Genomic DNA, 20,875 nt, shown 5'->3' with positions numbered 1-20,875 from the left:
TTACAAGGGTCTTTTGGGGAATGAAAAGTAAGATTTTATGCCCATTTAATGCCACACGCACACACACACACACACACACACACACACACGCTCACACAGAATTCCATCAGCTATGCCGGCTGAATCAAATATTATTTGTTGGACTCATAGTTGCCCGTGCCTGTTACTACAACCCATCCACTCTCTGCTTAACATTTGTCATTGATTGCAGCTAAGCCCCCATTGGCAGGTCTAATTCATTTACGAACTTGTCATTCCACATCATTGATTAAGTTGTCCTTCAACCAAGCTTTAATTATATGCAAAAATAAAAGATTTCTCATTATTGTGTTTAATCTAATGAAAGGCCTTGTGCTACAGCAGGGGTCGGTTCAGGGGTCCAGACTATTGACCTTAGAGGACACAGCTAGCGGATGAATGTTTTAATTAGACAGAGCAAACAGCTTTAGGAAGGGGAGCCTTAAGTGTTTCTTTCAGTGATGTACCCCCTGTGAAATATGTTTTCCAGCCAAGTCCCCCCTAACCAGCGCAAAGCATTTTTGGTTATGAAAAATATGTAATACACAGCGCTGTGCCATCAGTGTCTGATTTAACATAGAATATATACAATTCAGTTTATGAACTTAGACTTATATTGTATTGAATATTTATTAAATGACTATTTTTAAAGGATTTTTTAATGGATGCTAATTTTAAATATTTTTTTTTAAATCTCACGTACCCCCATTTAAGAACCACTGGGCTAGAGGGTGGGACAGGTTGCCACAGAGCAGTTAAATAGATCCCAGCAGGTCACTCTATCTCACTATATTGTCTATAGTCAAGACTATTCACTTTAGCAAATTGCAAAAATAGCTGTCTTAAAAACATATTCAATTTAGCCTTCAGTTTTTTCAAATCTTGATACTAATTAGGTGATTGTTTTTCTGTAGATACAAAAAAGTTAAATTATTTAACTCCTTTAGGGTGAAATAATTTTCTTGTGACATTATGACATACTTGCCCTCGATGGACTGGCGGCCTGTCCAGGGTGTCCCCTGCCTTCGCCCTATGTCAGCTGGGATAGGCTCCAGCGCCCCCGCGACCCTAATGAGGATAAGCGGTATTGAAAATGGATGGATGGATGGATTATGACATACTACAGTTTATATATGTCAATGATTTGTTTATCTCATACTATATTTTGAAATTGTTATGGCATACTGAAACAAAGTGTCAAGACAACATTTTGCTTTAGTGTTTCCTCAACCTGAGTTTGTTCAACATCCTCTTCTGGTCTTAGAGCTGGCAGCTGATTCTGATGAGCTTCTGGAGGAAAAAAAAAACTAATTACAGACAAACAACCCTTGAAATAAAATGCATAATGGCAGTCTGTGAAATGCTCAAGAAATTTCATCTTTTGTTTTCTTTTTCTGTCCGTCGAGATGACATTACGCAACTAACACTTTGTGGTTTCGGTAGGAAAACATCATGGTTGGGCTTGAAATTACTACGTACAGTTAGGTATGGGAAACAAAAAGAACATTAGGCTAATTAGTTAGGTTTAGGAAACCCACCATGAATGTGTTACTCAACCGTTTACTGCGTCTTATATAGATATAATGATGGCAAAGAGCAATTACTCTCACTGTACACGTAGCCAATAACTTTAATGTTGTGACTATTTCACAAACTGCCATGAGGCTGGAGGGGAAGACGACACAATGTTGTGTTTGTCATTACTCACCTGTTTGAATGACAATCTGCTACATATAGTGTAGTGGATACTTCTCTGCTCTTTCATTCTCAAAGCGGTCGGCTCAGCCTCTCTGTTACATCACAAACAGCACAAATACTTCACACACAGAGGAGATCATCATGAACAATATATTTAGCAGGTTAGCTGGACCCAGTGTGCACCTGACGAAGTACTAATACAACTGCTTAAGTAAAAGTTAGATATTTAAGAATACTCCAAAAATGTACCCAAGTACTGTACACTGGCTTTCCTCTTAAGATGATGAAGTTGATGTTAAATGTTTCCTGTATTTGCTGCATTACAACTGTTTTCTGAGTCTGAGGCAAGCTAACAAACGTGTGTCCCAACTGTGTTTGTATCTGAGCAGCAAGTGGCTAATTGTTAGCCAGCTACTCCAATTACACCTCAGAAATATATAGATGTACTTATCATATAAAAGAAAATTAAAGACATTTCCATAAATTACTGTATTTCAGTGATTTATATTAAGCGACTGGGACCACTTTTTTCTGGATCATGTCCACCCTCGAGGTATTATATGCAGATATGATGAAGCATGCAACTGAAGAAGGAGCTATATGTTCGTATTCTTGAAAAGAAATAGGATTTCACAAACAATATTGATGTTTCTCAATTATTGTATTGGCAAAGCCTCAAATTACACAAAGACAATGATACACTTTATTTATAGTTATGTTACAAAGTGCTTCACAAAAGAAATGAAAACCAGAAAGGCAACGTTTGTCCCATAGGAAGATATTGTGTCCCTGTCAGTTCCATTGGTGACCTTAGGCCAAGTTATATGTGAGGGATCGATTGCTTTTATTTATTAAATACAAAATGAATCGTCCTACTTAAACTCACAGGGCTAAGATATATTGCAGTTTGAAGCTAAGCAGCCAATGCAACAGACAGGCTACACCACTAGAGGGCAGTACCGCCTCATATCATCCATTATGGAAACAACACGTAATCCTGTTTTGTCTGCATGGACTTTATCACAAAGATTGTGTTAATCTCACAACGGCTTGTAGAACTTGAGTAATCAGACATAGCTGAACAGATAAGTCTGTTTTTAAAGCTGTCATTATGTGTATCTTTATTTGCAGAACATTTTGTAAAGCCCTGACTCGTATCCATTTTGGTTGCTTTACTCTTTATTAAATTGCATGTAAACTTGAATTAAACAAATACAAGAGTTTCATGTAACGACCATCAATATAACTTATGCCAAATCACCATCTTTATTGGCGCTTCAACGGGAGGATGTTATTACCAGCATACTCTCCATCTGAAATAATGTACTTTTAGGGGTGAGCTAGCAATATTTTAAAAGGAAAATTAAAATGAATTTGGGATATTACAGTTGGCTCATTGTACCCTTTTGAAAAAACAGGGGAAGTACTTTACAACGTCGTCACCATAATGATTGCCACACACAAACACAAAGACAAAAGGCTAGATAATAACACTTTGGACTTCATCGGACTCTACACATGTTCCTCTGTTAAATTACAGACAATAACAGTTGTATACATTATTCAGCTCTAGCTGATGATGCTACGCCACAGTCGAATGACCACTGATGTCCAGAGAACACAATCGACTAGATTTTGAAAATCAAGTCGATTCTTTCCTTCCTAAAAGGTGAAGACGTGAGTGATAAAAAGGAGAAGGATCACAGAGTTTTCATTTATTCCAACTACTCCTAATCTTAATACCCTACATTCTCACACTTAACAGATTAATCCAAATCCAGTGTAGTGTATATTGTTTCACTCATCTCTTTCTGCCAAATTTTGTATTAACAAGCTTTGCAACCTGAAAATCAAAACAACTTCAAATGTTTTGCAACCAAATGTGGCCTTGTCGTTTCTCGCTCCATCCATTATGAATAGATCCACCCAATGTCACATCTGTACACACATTATCCGTCTGTTCACAGCTCCTGCTCGTTACTCTCCATTCAGTATGTAACCATTAGTGGTTCAGCATCAGACTCATAGTTCATTGTAAACATTCAGTGTAAACACAAATAATACACCACCACTTCCCACTAGGTGGCATTATGCATTCACCTGGTTGTCCTCGTGTTTCATTCATACATTGATTGAGCCAAGCCTGTCTGCTTGAAGGTCTCGGCCACCTGTCTGGAGTGCTGCATTTTAGCAGACAGTGCCTCTAGAATATCATGTTGGTCCACCGCGGTGGCTGTCCGGTAAATGAACGTCCCCATTGACTCCAAACCTCGCATACCTAAATTAACTCCACAACCTGGAGGATGAAGAGGATGATGAAGTGGAGAGGGAATAAAAGGTAAAGAAAGTGAGAACATAAATCACAGACATCATACACACTTAACATAAAAATCGACCTCAGCAAAACATATTCATGATAGGAAGTATAGTGTTGGTCATTTTGCAGACAAATAGTAAACTGTCGCCTTGAAGATATAATTTTGGCTGAAATGAAAAGAAAACAGCAGCAGATAGAGAGCAGCGTGAAAACAAAACCAGATAAGCGGCAGCTGAAAGGCCACCGAGTGCAGTAATGACTCACACAGACGTACTGCACGCATATAAAATAATTCATCCTCTCCCTGCATCTCTTTTATTTACATCGCACTCTTTCTTACTTGTTCTCATTTATTCGAAGTGCTCTGTGTTCTACTTAATGGTTTGCCTCACCTTCAGCAATACTTTGTTTGAGGACAGACAAGATGGCACATATCAGAATATTGTAACAGAATATTTGTGAAAATACCCTCTCCCCATTCTCCGCAACATAATAACTGGTATATTCTAGACAGGTGTACCTGTGTCGAAGTTGAGGACGCGTGCCGCCTCCCCCTCCACCGTGACGGCCACATTGTCCCCCTCTATGAAGGCAGCGCTGATGCGTCTGTGTGATAACTGAATCTCAAAAAGACGTCGGCTGCACTGCATGTGGTGGAGCGTCACGTCGTTGAGACGAGGCTCTATGTCCGTCTTATAAACATTGAAGGACTGGTGGAAAATGTTCTTCATGATCTGGGCAACAAAACAGAGAAATATCAATTGTAGCATCATTCACTCCACTTCCCCCTTTTTAAAAAATCGCATCTCCTTGTAAAGTGTGTTGCTTATGAACACCACTACATTTACTCACGTATGAAGACATATTCCCTTCCCCACGTGCAGCAATCATCACGCTGCCACAGGGAAACTATAGCAACACGCGCCACCATGTTTCTCAGATCAGTGTGTGAGATTACGAGAGTGAAAATAATTACTTTGCGATAAGTCACTGGAAGCATGCTTATTGAACCTTGATGATATTGATGAGTCTTTACATATCTGTATATGTAAAGACTCATCAATATCATCAAGGTTCAATAAGTATACTGGATGAGAGAAATGGAAAAATGCATCATGACTGAGCTGAAACAACTAGCTAATAATCGATTTATTGCTCAACAGAAACTTAATCTGCAACTACTGTGATCATCAAGTTATCTATTTAATTTGGTCATTTTACAAGAAGAACAAGCCTATATTTGTCACATATGATATTGAATTGCATATATTTTCCTTTTGAACTATTGGTTGAAAAGAAATACCAATCTGAAGACATCTGTGACATTTTCTGTGTACAGTATTTTACATTTGATAAGAAAAGCAATTCATCAATACAAAAAATGAGTTAGTTGCAGCTTAATTCAAACCTAGTCTTTTGATAGTGTGCTGTCGGTCAAGACCAAGTCACACATCTAAAGTAAGCTGTGTTGCATCCTATTTTCTATCTTTACCAAAGCAACTCTGACTCTTAGTCATTTTATGTCAATGCATGAACAGTGAAGAAAAGCTGCTGTGTGCCTTCTCATTGATTCTACAGTGATTGTGGGTATCGAATGACAAACCTCTCGTGCTCTCTCCGCCTCTTTCTCTCTGCTAATCTCTGCTCTTCTTCGACCCATACTTGCACAGTCATCTGTTACCAAGTAACAGTGCATCTGAATGGCCACCCACATAGCAACAAGCGCTCTGAGGATGGTCTGGCTATGTACCTGTGTGCACTACATGTTGTGACTGCAGGCTGAGCATGACCAAAGCAGTAGGCTTCTTGACAATAAACAGAGAGAGCTAAACACTGACTGAAATAAATCCAGCAAGTAACAGCAGCATGCAGATGGCCTCCACACACGCACACACACGCACGCACAGTCTACTTACTCCTCCCCCTTTCCCCCCATTTCTTCATTTCTTTGGCTCATACACACTTACATTTAAATAACACTTGAATACATCCACAGACTTAAACACTCACTCACGCAAACATACACCCAGATAAGGACACACATGAACTCTCACAATAGTGCAGTCAAAGTACATCAACATGGAAATAGAGCATGCGTCTTCATCAACAACAATAGGGAGTAAACACAGATCCAAATTATTTTGTATCAAATGGGGACAAGAGTCTCACAGAGGAGTTGGCCGTGTGCCTGAGGAAGCGAACCATCTTGGTGTCAGATGCGGGGCAGGCGAGGGCCATATAGCGGTTTCTGAAGGTGCCATAGATCTTGAGGTGAAAGCCGGGTTTGGCGGTGGGATTTCGGGGTTCTCGGACGGCCTCCACTCCGTAAGCGGACAGGTCGAAGTAGAGGCTGTGGGCACGGATCTCAGGAGTGGGTACCTGAAGTGAAGAGAGAGAGGGAAAAGAAGAAAAGACAATGGATCAAATCCTTTCAGATATGATTAAATATACAAGGACCAGCAGTGAGATTAATGTCATATTTGATATTGTCATTTTGGACAATAATATATCAATATAACAGTATATCTAGTAAATCTAATTATTGACATACATACATATTGACTCCCCTTTTTCCCCTTAAGCCAGAATTGATACATTTTCTTTTTAATTACATAAACCAGCCACATTGGATCAAACAACATTTAAAACCACCACCAAAGTAGATACCGAGGTAAAAGAGCCGCGAGTGATTGGAGGGACAACCAGGTCATAATCCTGGGAGGTAAATTCAATCATTACAGGAAACAGCCAGGGAGAAAAGGCTCCAATAAAAAGCACCCACAGAGCCTCTAAAGAGAACCCTAATTTGAATGGATAGTAGCATAAAAAAGCAAGGGAGACCATGCTTGTGTTTAGATATTAAGCAATACGGGCCTGGAAGCTTTTCACCTCAATCTGTTTATTTATTTTTCCAAACTAACCATATTTTTCTGTACAGATTGTCACTGCATTTAATCATAAAAGCAACCTTTCATTTACACAAGTCATGAACAATACAATTATCAACAACAACTAATATCTGCTTATCTGCGCAGGATAAGGAACAGACTACTGTAAATATAATTTGTCTGCATTTTAATGTCTCCACCTCAATGGAGAGATGTAACAGCAGGGATGTGACATTTCTAATGTTCTGTTGTTATTCCTTAATCTGCAGTTTATTATATAACCTAACACATGTAACTCTGTGAAAGTGTTGCATATTTATCTGTGTTTTCTGGGCGTCTTGGTAACATTCATTAGAATTAATCGCAAGCTTTATCGTCCCCGTCACCTGTCTCCATCACAGAACATCAGCTGCTCTCATCAAATTCAATGAGTAAATCAAAAGAGGGCCAATCTTGATACTCACGGGATCAGGGACTGTCTGTTGTTTATGAGTCAGATATTGTGTTAGCTGCTTTTGGCAGGTCCACATCACTGTTTGCTCAACTCAGCTTTATGAGGTCAAATAAAGTCGCCTTCACTGTAATATCCTACAATATCCTGCTTCTACTGCCTTCATTCTTTACACAAACAGCAACCTGTTGGTTATTGCCTCAGTGTTTGCACATGAGTGAATGTATCCATTAGTGTATGTTCATGTATGCGTAACCGATGGTGCATGTGCGTCCTGACCTGTCTCTGGTCGAGTCTCTCTATAGTTGCATTAGCTCCATAGGCATGGCAGGACTCCACGGTGTAGTCAGAGCTGATGCCCAGTACTGAGCAGGAGTCGCCACACGACCCATCAGCCACCACAATCACACGTGGCCACTCATTCCGTTGGATCCGCCGCAGGTATTCCTCTGTAAGCTGAAGCCAGAGATAAACGAAAAAAAGAAGAAAAAACAAACAAAAATTAAACTTAATTTACAGTTGAATTTACATTTTCATAGCTTTATTTTGACTATATTGTATTTTATTTGGTTGTGGAAGTAGTTTTTTTTTAGTATTTTGTAGAATGAGGATTTACTTGCAAAACATTCTCAATTCACATAACATATATATTATTATTATAACATGTTTTTAAGATAATATATGCAGGCTAGTTAGACCATCATCAACTTCAGATACTTTTTACAGGTTATAGGGCTGCAATTGTGGTTATTATCTTTATTGATTAATTGGCCAATAAGTTAGTTGTTTTATATTAGTTGCAATTTGCATTATTACAACTTTTACTTAACGAAAGCATTCCACTGCTTATTAATCTTATAAACAGCTGAGTTATATTGTACTATCCCCTTGCAAGACATCAAAATGGGCTCCAGAGGTTGTGCTTGTCTTGGCAAACTATTTATGGGTCATGTGTGCATCACGGCCCCTGAGTAAACAGCAGGTACTTGCCTGTTCAAAGGTGGAGACAGAGCTGGACAAAGCCAATTGACAGGATCAAGGGGAGAATACAATGGCCTTTCAGGGGCTGTACTGGCTCAGATCCTGAGAGATCTATGTAAAACCCTTTAAGAATGCAAATAACAAGTAATTTAAAAGACCTATTTGCATGTTCAAACATTTGATCCACAGGCTGGGTGAAAAAAAAGCATTCATCAAACGTGTCCTGTCTAATCAAGATATAATATATAATATAGCAAACGTGGCAATGCAAACTGAAGTTCGTTGCGATCAATGACCCGTTTGACCTTGTTTTCCACGTTCCAAAGGTTGGTGGGTCACTGCAGAGAGGACAGCAGCAGCTTTTAGGAATGACATTGAAGCTGAGAGGAAAGAAGCTGCTGGCCATGAAGAGTGCAGTGCTACACACAAGTTGTGTACCACTATGTCTTCCACTGCCACACAGCATCCACATTGTTGCATAGCAGTAAAGTCTTGTCTCTGGTTTTCAGCAATGACACACATATTCACTGAACATTTCATAATTGTTTATCCACTTTGATCAACCGATGCTTCTTCCCACTGAGGTTTTTGTGTTAGTAGGTTATTTCTTTGTTCTAAGTTGAGGTCTGGCTGGCTGGTTTTGTTTGCCTGTTATTGTTCTCTTGGTGTGAGTGTTATGAAGCCCGCAGGGAGGGCTACACAAATAAAAATAACATCTTTAGTAAAACAGGGATAACATTTGTGATTTGATCATAATGCAGTAATCACAATGTGTGGCCAAGTGCCAGACAACACAGTAAAATGTCATTGAATATGCATTTAGCTTGGGGATACCCTCAAAACATCTGTTGGAGAAATATGTAATTAAATCAGTAGCAATCTAAAATGGATTACATTTTAGAATCCATTTAATGTTGATGACATAATAAGTGTGTTCTATGTTTGGTAGAATTGTAGAATACTATATATACATATACAGTACGGCTGGTGTAAACAAGGGAATTGATCTACAGAAAGTCAAATATAATGATTATGTCTGCTGCAGTATGAATGTTTGGTAAGAAAAACACTATTTTTCTATGTTTCATGGTGTTTTAAGGGCAGCACGATGATGAGCATCAAAAGGCTCTCTAAGTGCCAAAGGAAGATGTGAACTATAGTGTAGATAGCGGCCCTGCTCAAGGACATAGAACAGACTTCTTGGTCAACATCACTGCTGATAGCCATCAGGTTTTTACAGACATAGTCATTGCAAAATGAGGTATGAGTCTTTCTCTAGTCTACTTTCGGATCAGTGTATCGTTGATGAAATTGCTGAGAGAGGAAATTGAAGTTATACAACATAGGATTTATAGCCTATGTAGCACATGCAGATTATGTTGAGCATAAAGCCCTCCCTATTGTATTGACTTTAAAACCTTGAGGTGTCACTGTTGCATACTGAGCGGTAATGGTTTGCCAAACTGTAAAGAAGTCAGTAAGAAGGCTATACCTTGGTTCCCAGCTGCACCTTGACGTCCACCTTCAGTTTCTTCTGCTCCAGGATGCTCAGCAGGTACTCCTGAAACACGCCTATCCTGGTGAAGAAATGCTCGTTGTGCCAACAGCCCTCCATGTTATCAAAGTCCACTCCGAGTCTCAGCAGAAACTTCACACTCCGGGGATCCAAGGCGATCTGCTGGGGCCGGCAGAGCAAGGCATTCCGGTGCCTCTCATCCAGCACTGTCAGTTTCAGCACCTTACCGGAGCGGACAGCGACCAGCGCGGCCGTCAGCCCCACAGGTCCCGAGCCCACGATGAGCACCGAGATCCTGGCTCGCCACTGCCTGAAGCCGTCCAGACTCACTTTAACCACCACATACACGGCCACCGCTACCAGAGTGCTCAGAGCAGTGTCATAGGCGAGAGCGCGATACCTGTCCTCGGCGTTTGCCCCGATGCCGCCAACTCCAGCATTTTCTGGCTGCAACCCGTCCATCCCGCGCGCAGGAATTACACCGTTATGTGTGCCAGCAGTGGTGTCCTCCCATATCAATTAGCACTACGTCCTATAAACATCGTTGTATTCACAGAAAGAGAGAAACGGGCTTTACATCCTTGCCCATAGCCACACCAAACCCGTCGAGACTTGACATGCGTCCTCTCTGCTCTCGCTCTCTCTCTCTCTCTCTCTCTCTCTCTCTCTCTCTCTCTCTCTCTCTCTCTCTCTCTCTCTCTCTCTCTCTCTCTCTCTCTCTCTCTCTCTCTGAGAGAGCGTCAGCAGAAAATGAGCAGTTTAATGTATCAGCAATATACGAGCAAGGGTTTAAATCAGACATATTTTTTAAAGTGCCAGGACTTGGTTAATGGAAACCCCCACAGGCATTGGGTTAGGGGGAAAGAAACAAACTGCGCTGCTGGACAATTTGCTTTGAAACTATTACAGAGATGTCGGTCGGTCGGTCGGTCGGTCGATTATTTATTTATTTATATATATATATTATATGTATCTCTCTCTCTCGACAGCATCACATCAAACTTATTGTATAAACCGTATAAAAGGACTGATTGCAGAGGCATTTCTTCATATTTCGTAACAGTATAATCAATGCTCACTTGGGGATGGAAAGTGCTGTAAAAAAACAGAATATGATTGGATAATGGAAGACAACAGAATCAGTTTAAACGTGCTGGCAAAAGAATAAGAAAAAAGCCAAACAGGAGGTCTGCTTGTAGAAAGCTTCATCCTCTCTAATCTCTTCCGTACCAATTGCCTTTTTCATTTCCTTTCCTGCATCCTCTCTGAACTAAAGGAAGCAGTGGCTGTGAACACACTTCACCATGGTGATGGCTCCTCAGCGGTCAAGGCCAATTTATATGAGATCCATTTATGTGCTGCTGAAATTGATTGCAATGAGCAGAGCAGAAGTGATGCTGCAGTGGGACTGTGATGGACATAACCAGTCCAGCCAGAGTATTGGTTTCCATTAACCCTTATTTATTGAATACATTTTTTATTCATTATAGCTTTTTACTGTCTTTAATTAAACGAGGCACATCTTCACACATGTGACATCACATTTCATTCATTACACGTTACTCAACTAAACTTGCAGTTTACTGTGTTTGCACATCATTTCCTTCCCCGGTATGCTGCTGTTTGCATATGGATAGAATGGCAATACATTCTACCTTGGACCTTGATATGCCTCAAAGGAATAACAAATTTAAGAAGCTGAACAAATAAATTCATGTTTTGCTACCAAATAACAGCATCATATTCCTTGATCGAAATACCCCATCATTTTCTCTATACTGACACCCTTGTATGACCCCAATGCATCACAATTATCAGACGGTTTAGCATTTTAAACAAGGCTCTGACCTTTAAACTCATTTGAGCACTGCTAATAAAATTCGCATTTTGAAGGTAATGACTCCTGATATAAGTCAAAGCCTTCACAGGAGACTGACAGGGAGGTTCATATTTGTCCCAGTGTCTGTGACACGAAAGTGAGAATATCATAAATACATTTGCATCACCTGCAATCCAGAAAGAAACTGCGGTGGAGAAAGACAAACACAGAGCGGCATATTGGTGTGATACCATGCCTCCACCAGTGATTGGTTTCCACCTCTGGTGCCTGGCAACGATCTATCCAGCGAGTCCAGATGAAAAGAGAAATCAAGCTTTAATTACTGTTAAGCCCTGCAAACTGGCAGACAACCAGAGACAAGCCATTTCCCAGGAAATTAATGGAGAATAGTCACCTCGAAACAAAATGAGCTGAAATATTACATAAAGGGGGACTTATCACAAACTGTGGTTTTGATCCTAATGCAGAATTAAAGACACATTCAAAGCACAAGGTGCTGAGAACCTACTGAAACCCTCAAACATTAATAACCTGCATGCTAAACAATGTTTTTACTCGTTTGTGTATATATTTTACCTAAATTGGGATGAATTGAGGAGTATTGTCACACGATGGCATGAAACACACCACTGGAAAACAATTAAGTAGCAGCACATTTGCTCTGATTTCCATATTGACATGCTAATATATGCAGTTACACAGGAGCAGTGGAGATAATCCTTCCACGAATCCTAGGATTTTGAATGTGATAATGAAACTAAGTGGATCCATCACACATCCTGCTCTGATACAATACCACGCCTGAACAAAGGGAGACACAGAGAATAGATAAATGACTGAAAAAAGAAAATGGTGAGCGTCAGATGTGGGTGCTGAAAGTGGTACAATACAGAGGAAAACCCAGCTCTAATTCACTTGTCCAGCTGGGTCTCAAGCAGTGACACGTTCAGAGCTGACAGACTGAAACTGTGGTAACGTGCACACAAGCACACACTATGACCACAAGGAACGGATGAGATCACCATGGTTACTCAGTGTAATAAGGTCAGTGTGTGACGCTGGATGCTACCATCTTAGCACACGACTGGAAGGTTTCCATCAGCAATCAGTGGCTGCAAATCTAGTTTGTTTTGTTGCTTTGAAGAGAACATTGATTCCTTAATTGTCTATTTTCATCTGACTAGTACTAACAAATCCTCGAGTCACACAGTGGGCAATCTAAAACTTTACTGAAGCATGTCATGGCACATTTACAGATAGTCCTTTATTATGAACTCTTTCCTGCTGACACATTTTCTAATGACCCAAAAAAAACTATGGTGGCTAAAAATAGTCCCATTTAGAAGTCTGGCTGAAAAACTAAATCTATCTTATCTAACGATCCTGGCAACGGTTGTAACAAATAAGCACTTTATTTTCTTACTAAAAAAAAAAAAATAGTACAGGGACACATTTATTGGTGTAATTATCTATTGAAACCTCAAACATGCACATATAACTGAATCTGCATTGATTTCAGCATGTCAATAGAGTTACGAAGAGTTAAGAACTGCAATCTTTCATGTGTAATACAACTTACACTACTGGAGCTTTTTTGACAAACATCATGAAAGTAAACCCTTGAAAAACATGTTCTGCTATTATGGGCTTTCACAAGCTAAACCATTTTACAGTTCAACATTTCATGTATCCATAAACATGTTCTCAAGAAGGACCGAATGATGGTGACTATTATTGGCATGACAGGTGCATCGGTTTTCCCAGTAGTTCAGAAGGACAAGTCTAATAAGACTCGAGGGTTGTCGAGTGTCCTCCATCTAAATCTGAGATATTTTCACTTATAAGATAAATGACAACTCTAATTGTATACAACAGGTCTTATTCACCCAGATTTTAAATAATGTATTTTCCCAGATCCCACAAACATGCAGATGTACTTGAAAGTCCTTGATATGCAAGATGTTAAGACATTTCTGCTCAGCCACACTGACCAGACAGCCTTGGCATAAGTTAAACTGAAGTTACAAGTTAAAGAGCGTTGTACTCCACACACTTTGATGGAACAGTCGTGAAGTGTTTCTGGCAGATCGTCATTAGCCTCTTCAGTCCCTGTAGAACAAAAAATTAAAAAGCACAAGGCAATTAAGTCGGGAATTAAAAGCATAATCATAGGTCAACTATATCCCACCTGGTGATTAATTTCTCAAACTGCATTTTTATATTTTATAGATACATTAGCATTTCAATAATATGTCTTTTGGGAGATATTATATATGTGATGGCTTCTAGTAACTACTGTGCATGACCAGCCAATAACCTCAACCCTGGCCTTCTCTAGAAACCTCAGCAGTAAGATGAATACACATTATTGACCTACGACAGGTGCAGTGACTGCACACTGAGAAGGATAATGTAGCAAAACGTGCATACCCTAAAAGGCAAAATATTTACATTGTTAGCAGGGTTCAGCATAGGAGGTGAGGTGTTCCTCGTGAATCCCAGTCATACAATTACAGTATATTACAGTGTGAAGAGTCAATATGCATCTTTCTGATTTAAATAATGGAAAACTTCCACGGAAAGCAAAGTAAAGTTACGTCTAAGAACTAGTGCACTTCTAATTTAAAGTGGCAGTCCTGGCTGATTTAGGATATATATTTGAGTGAAAATAATGGCATTGGGCTTTGAGTTTAGCAGTTTCTTTCTTAAGCTTCCAGTTTCCAAAAGTGTGTCAATTTTTGTGTCTGAATACAATGAAGAAAATGTGTAATATAGTTTATTTTTGGATAAGTCACCACAGACACCCAATTTGTAATACTGCAACTATATAAATATACTTTCATTAGTGGGATTAAGGCTCAATCACCATTGTGTGGCCTCCTTCAGCGATAAGTTGTGACTTAACAGACATTTATGTAAATTAAAATGTTCAAGATTGTCACTTTAAGTAATCAAAATATGTCAAATAAACCTAAATATGGCATTTAATTTATCTGGGAAATGTTGACACCCTTTAATCTTGAGGATACAACAAGCAAGAAAATGATACAATCCGACAGTGACGGGGTAATAGTCTTGCAATTATTATGAGTTTAAATTCGAGGGTCACAGTTTTGGAAATAATTCTGAAACCAATAGAGATTTAGACACTATCTGTGGGGGGTAATCTCAGGGTATCTCACCTGGATGTATTTTCTCTGTGTTTCATCGTTGAGAACGTGGGCAACATGTTTGGAGAAAATCTTTTCTCGCCCAGTACGAGCGTGGATTCCCACCATGGTCACACCGATTGGCCAGGGTGCATTACCAATGGCCATCTGCAAGTAGGAATCATTTGCCTGGACAAAAGATTGAATTAAGTTGATACATTTGTACATTAATAAAAAGGGGCGAACATGGTAAAAAACACTGTTATACAGATACCATACCTTGACATATTCTCTCTCCAACATGAATTTAATGATGTCCGTGATTGACTCTTTGATGTCAGCTGGTAAATTCTGAAAAAGAGAAATTAAAACCATTAGAAATTTAAAAAAATAAAAATGTAACCAACACATAGTAAACAACATCATTGCGGCTTGTTCTACTTTCTCCACAAATTCTACCTTCTTCCTGAGCTTTCTGAAGAGAGGTTTCAGGTAAGCCTCCGTCTGTGAGTGAGTTGCACTGGCCAGCTTGCCCTGAACACTTCGCTTCACGTGATCCTTTCGGCTGTTCAGATCTTTCGCCCAAACACCAAGTAGAAACTAGAAGAAAACAGGAAATGTGGGTATTGACCAAATACTGAAAGAGAGGAGGAAGCAAAGCAGTGTTGGAGAGGACTGACAAAGATAGCAATACAGGGGCGAAGGAAAATAGTTGCAGACACCTATAGCCACAATGTAAAAAAACATGTTTCAACATAAGTCATCTTCAGGGTATTTAGGGACAAAGCAGCTCCACAAACAGGGAATAAGAAACAGGTGTGCTCTATCGGCTAAAGGGGTTTCCTCAAAGATATTTACATATTGTAGGAGGAGCCAGTAGCTACCTTATTCATTCGGTCATTTAAAAACCACATTAGAAAAGCAATTTGATCAAAAGGTTGTTAACAGTATCAAAGAACATCTGTGTAATTTTCAAAAAACAGCTCAATGGGGTAACAGCTAGGCAGAGTCAATTTGATAAAGAGTTTGGTTGTATAGTGTATCCAAAAAGCCAAATGTCTAGAAAACCGTTTGTGGTGGCTGGGGCGTGGTTAGGCTCAGCTGAGGAGGGGTGTGGGGGAGTGGTTCAGGGAACAGGTGCCTGATTCCCTGCAGCTGAGGCCAATTAGGCCTCAGCTGCAAGGAATCAAGGCCTGAGTGACTCTGCCCTATATATGGGGCATACAGTTGGAGGCACAGTCAAGAGACAATAAAGAATATTACTAAACACATCAGTTTGTATGCTCATCCTTTGGTGCTGGGGGAGAAACCTGCATGTGACAGCCTAGAACCTGTTACACTGTTTTATAAAGAGACAAAATGTTAAGCATGATTTTCTTGCCTTACCCTCAAAAACTTGTCAATAACATCCTGGTCTCCATGATCATCTCCTGTGCCCAGGGTGTTACGAAGAACCTGAAGGAGAGTTTCAGTATCAAACATAAACTCAATCATAACCATACCTCACAGAGGAACACAATCCATAACGATGTGTAACTCCTCAAAATGTTGGAACTCACAGCTTGTCACACAGAGGAAGTCAATAGTCATTCTTAAATTGCAAAAACTGGATCCTGTAAACTGCGCAGTCTTAATTATGCAATGTACCTCCAATTCCTCTATCGTGGTGTGTTCTTCATGCACTTTCAGGTCATGCTGTGTGTCCACTTCTCCCGGCTCTGTTCCTCCAACAATCTCATTCAGGTACTGCAGGTCAATCTTGTCCATGGCTGTTTTAAGGTCATTCCTCAAGCCCTATATGCAGAGGCAGCGTTAACAAGTGTCAATCAGCAAGCTGTACTTAAACATTAAGACAACACCATTAAAGGAATCACATGACAGACAACCACACACACATTCCTCCAATTTTAACCCATGAACAACATTACTCAGATTCACTGCTTCACAGAACTTGTCTTGAGATGTGTTGAAACCAACAGTCACATTGGTTTCTGGTGATGGCTCTTAGAAAAGTGATGTTTACTTTTGTACTTTGAAGGCCAGACAGCTAAATGGTAATATGCTATTTCTATATTTAGTGGTTACTGTATGATTTTCTTCCCCCAGATTAGATGGACGTGAATCTCCATATCTCTACTGGATGATGTGTCCCACTCAAAGACTACATTGTCCTACCTTGTTTACTTCTGGGGTCAAAATCTCAATCTTCCTGAGTCTCTGGAAGGCATCATAATCGGACTCTGCAAACAGTCGGACGGGTTCCCCTCGTTCTCTGAGCCGTCGAACGACCTACACACACACACACAGCAATGCAAAAAGCTTGTTAACTTTTAGTTAGGGAAGAAAAAATACTTTGAGGGAAGTGTAATTTTTTTATATCTACTCACTTCCTGCCGTGACAGTGTCATTGGCAGCTTCTCTTCTGTTAGTTCCAGTTCTGACACTGGAGTAGTTGAGGTGGATGGCTCATCTTCTTCTTTCTTATCAAGCTACAGGACAACATGGAGGAAACATAAATATATTTATTATTGAAGGGATCGTTGAAGGTTCATTTAATAATACTGAAAGATTGCTCTTTTGGGGACAAAGCAAAACAATATAATTTGGATTTGTGGAAAGCATCAGCTAGTCTTCATGAGATGAGACATCAGGAGTGACAAGGATGTGTCCCGTTGGTGTGTTTGAATGCACACATCCCTATCTTACCTGCAGGCTCCTCTATAAAGACAAATCATCCACTAACTTACCAATAGAAGCAAGCATTTTTTTATATTAGGTATTTTAATGTTGTGTTTTTTCAATACTGGCTGCACCACATGAAGCCTAATCACAGGCAAAACATATTCAGTATTTATTTTTTTAAAGGAAACTCAAAGTATGGAGCCAGATCATGCTTTCATAGGCACATGCATCCCCGCACTCTTAGATTGTGGAATAAAGAGCACAATCTAAAAGAACAATCAGAAAGACTACAACAGCCTTACAAACAGACAATGGCCCTTGCTCAAATAATCACAGTATATTGCAAGTGTGCAAAGAACATAGCTTAATATGTTAGACATTTTAAGCCTTGCACAAAGTAGAACAGAAATGCAGTTTTCCAGAGAGCAACTATGCAAATCAGGAGAAACGTTTAGATGGTCTAAATATTAAAGCTGCCATCACAGATTATGTGCAAAATAATAGGTGCAGCTTGGTAAAATAATGATTTTATTTCAGTTCAGTATACCATGCTGAAATTCACACAATGTCTGTGTCCCAACTTTATGGATTCTTTTCCTTGTTCCCTTGCTTTCTGACAAGTGATTGTTGCAGAGTTTGTAAGTAGGTTGTAAAACATAACTGGTCCGGCATGTAGTCCAGATGTCATAGTGGTTGCTGCATATACACATTAATTGTTAAAAGCATAAATATTGACAATGGTGGCGCATTGGAAGCACAAGGTGCTTCAACAAATTCATATAATGTAGGTGCATTTGAATAATTCATATTTTCAAATGGACTTTTGTAATAGGCAAAATGAAACTACTTCAACTTAACTTGTAAAAAGAAAAATGTATTACTTTTCAAAATTACTTGGACTAAATTTATCACAATAAGCAGAAGAGAATTGGTTGAATGTTCTATTAGCACAGGCCCATAATCAAAGTAGTATATAGGTTTACTGATTGATTGAGATGTCATTATCTCCTGCCTTTATGAAGTTATTTCTAACCTGCATTGGAAAATATAGATGTCTCCACCATGTTATTTCTGCTTTTATCCTCACTGGTTTTAGAAGGTGAACTTTCAGAAAGGGTGCCAAGGAAGCGGAAGCCTTTGGGACACAGTGTGTTTTGTCCTTTTAGCATGCATCCTGTCAGCTACTTTCACTGTGCAATTCCATACCTGGATCTCAGGAGACTCTCTCTGAACCTACAGATGCAGGCAGCAGAGATAGGTTGGGGAAAAACAGCACACACAAACACCAATGTACACCTGGGCATCAAAGCCTGACCTTATTTTGTTTCCTAGCAAAAAGTTTAAACTACAGTCTTAAGAGTGTCTCACTAAACATGAGATAAAACTGAACTGAGGAAAGACAGTGATTTATATGTGTTTGTGTAAGAGAAAGAGAGTGATCTTGAAATCAACCTTATATCCACATCTTCGGAAGTAATCTTCTTGTTCCTTGCGTGCCAGGTCAGACCTTTTAAAGAATTTTTTGGAGTCCTGGAAGCAGAAAGAGAATTCACTTGTTTCACAATTCTATTCAAACTCAATGTATAACACAATGAAAATATCTGGTGGCAAAGCATAGAGTGGCATAACACAGAAATGATACGTTCCCTCTCTTATGCTATGATTGTAGTGTATATATCTTTAATATAAAATAACTAGTAATATATAACAAAGTTACCAAAAATAACTTTGTTATCCTTCTGTGTTGTACTGAATGTGACAGCACACTGTACTGCATGGAAGCAAATATCTGCTGTGAAGTAGGTGTGTCAATTTCTCCATTGTAAGATGCATCTTGATGCGGATGTGAGCAAATCTTCATCGATGCAGTAACAGAACAAAATCAGGAATTGGGTTTATTTTAGTTAAGGCGTAGTTACAGAGCTAGAGTATTTCCAATAATATATATATATATAATATATAATATATATTTATTAAAATTACATAATTTAGAATAAAGCTTAGGAAACTGAAGATGTGAATACAGATGTTTGATTGTTGCTTCACACGCACTCTGTAATGATGCATGCAGTCACTTTATTCTAGTCTGCTCAGATTTTAAAGAACAAGAAGTTAGTTAACGTTAGTTGAATCCCTTTAGCGGACAGCAAGCCCAGCTAACGTTATTGAATACTAGCGTTAAAGTATTTGCTCTATATTTTCGTTTAAGTTAACCTAGCAATGCTATTTCCATTCTATTGTCGATCTTGCTATGGTTCACGTTTACGTTATCCAGCGTTACATCTTGTGATGCAGTCCAGTGCTGTAAAAATACATTTAACAATACATACAAAACACCGATGATCTAGGAAAGACTGACCTGAATTCAGCTAAGCTAAGTTCACGCGAGTAAACATTTTAGCAAGAGTCGAGTTACCGAGCCAACAAAACCAAACAGCAGCCACTCACGTCAACAAGCTCTTTGTCTTCGATGAGTTTTCTTTTCCTCGCGATCTCAGCTTTTATGATATCCATGTCAATAAATGAACTGTGGTCGTTATTCGTTTATTTCGACAAAATATCTAAGTTACACAAGCAGGAGGACTGTCGCAGCTACACTTGCGACACTTGAACCGGAAGTTAACGTCGAAGCCGACCTGGCGTTCAGAATAAGAGTCCTGATTTAATAAATGTATTTTGTTTTGTTGGTTGTGTTTCAAAATAAAAATGTAAAAATAAAAACTAACTTGGATCCACAGGCCATTTAAGGCAGCTTCTAAAGTATTTAGTCTGCATACCAACATACAGCTTATCATTTCAAGACCAAGCATTCTCCTTGGACTAAATCAAATTGCAAACAGACTGTCGATGCTCCACTTCTATAAACTGTACCCTACAATTGTATCATACACCATCTCTTCTACAAAGAACGGGGACTGAAAAAGATTAGACCATTTTGAAATTGTTTTAGGTTGAGAATTGAGAATTGATTGATTGAAATGATGTCAAAAGTAACAACATGTTAACAGACATGCACTTGTCATAAGTGACTCAACACTGCCTGTCAGTGAATGTATACCGTTGCCTGAAGCAAGGTCAAGACAGGAGGGAACATCCATCCACTGATGGACATCATACGCTTCAGATATGAGATACCATCACTATGCTTAAAGAAGTGTGTGTATGCAATCGGAGTCCTGTCTATAACATATAATATTTTCTTTAATAAATGTAAAATTAACTGATCAAAACAAATCACAAAATAGTTAGACACACATTCGAGATGGTCATTTAATTATTATGTGTTATATAGAAAATGAGTCGCACTAACAACAATACATTTCTTAATAATTTAA

At 39.2% G+C, this 20,875-nt stretch overlaps 1 protein-coding gene across 2 annotated transcripts; it reads right to left on the bottom strand.

The window, feature by feature from the left end:
- Window positions 1–12,954: 12,954 nt before the first annotated feature.
- prpf18 (PRP18 pre-mRNA processing factor 18 homolog (yeast)) lies at window positions 12,955–20,164 on the bottom strand. 2 transcript variants are annotated; one of them, XM_034535526.1, is made up of 11 exons: window positions 19,989–20,164; window positions 18,993–19,070; window positions 18,747–18,773; window positions 17,246–17,347; window positions 17,034–17,147; window positions 16,506–16,652; window positions 16,245–16,313; window positions 15,318–15,458; window positions 15,138–15,209; window positions 14,892–15,047; window positions 12,955–13,818 (listed from the first exon to the last, which is right to left on the bottom strand). In XM_034535526.1, the coding sequence occupies exons 1-11, from the start codon at window positions 20,052–20,054 to the stop codon at window positions 13,738–13,740; spliced, it is 1,053 nt and encodes a 350-aa protein (XP_034391417.1). In that variant the 5' UTR covers window positions 20,055–20,164; the 3' UTR covers window positions 12,955–13,737. The 2 variants fall into 2 exon arrangements, with proteins under 2 accessions (XP_034391417.1, XP_034391418.1); XM_034535527.1 differs by lacking the exon at window positions 18,747–18,773.
- Window positions 20,165–20,875: the final 711 nt, after the last annotated feature.

This window comes from Cyclopterus lumpus, chromosome 6, assembly GCF_009769545.1.
Source record: "Cyclopterus lumpus isolate fCycLum1 chromosome 6, fCycLum1.pri, whole genome shotgun sequence".
Classification (NCBI taxonomy): domain Eukaryota; kingdom Metazoa; phylum Chordata; class Actinopteri; order Perciformes; family Cyclopteridae; genus Cyclopterus; species Cyclopterus lumpus.
Note: the sequence above shows the minus strand (reverse complement) of the source record. Positions and strands in the feature narration are given on the sequence as shown.

What these genes read in the sequence shown, in the direction of transcription:
- prpf18 (XM_034535526.1), bottom strand. Translation starts at nt 20,054, where the DNA reads ATGGATATCATAAAAGCTGAGATCGCGAGGAAAAGAAAACTCATCGAA. An exon ending in TGACACTGTCACGGCAGGAA is followed by an intron (nt 17,148 to 17,245) that starts GTGAGTAGATAT and finishes GTGTGTGTGTAG; the next exon opens with GTCGTTCGACGGCTCAGAGA. An exon ending in TTATTGACAAGTTTTTGAGG is followed by an intron (nt 15,459 to 16,244) that starts GTAAGGCAAGAA and finishes GTTTTCTTCTAG; the next exon opens with TTTCTACTTGGTGTTTGGGC.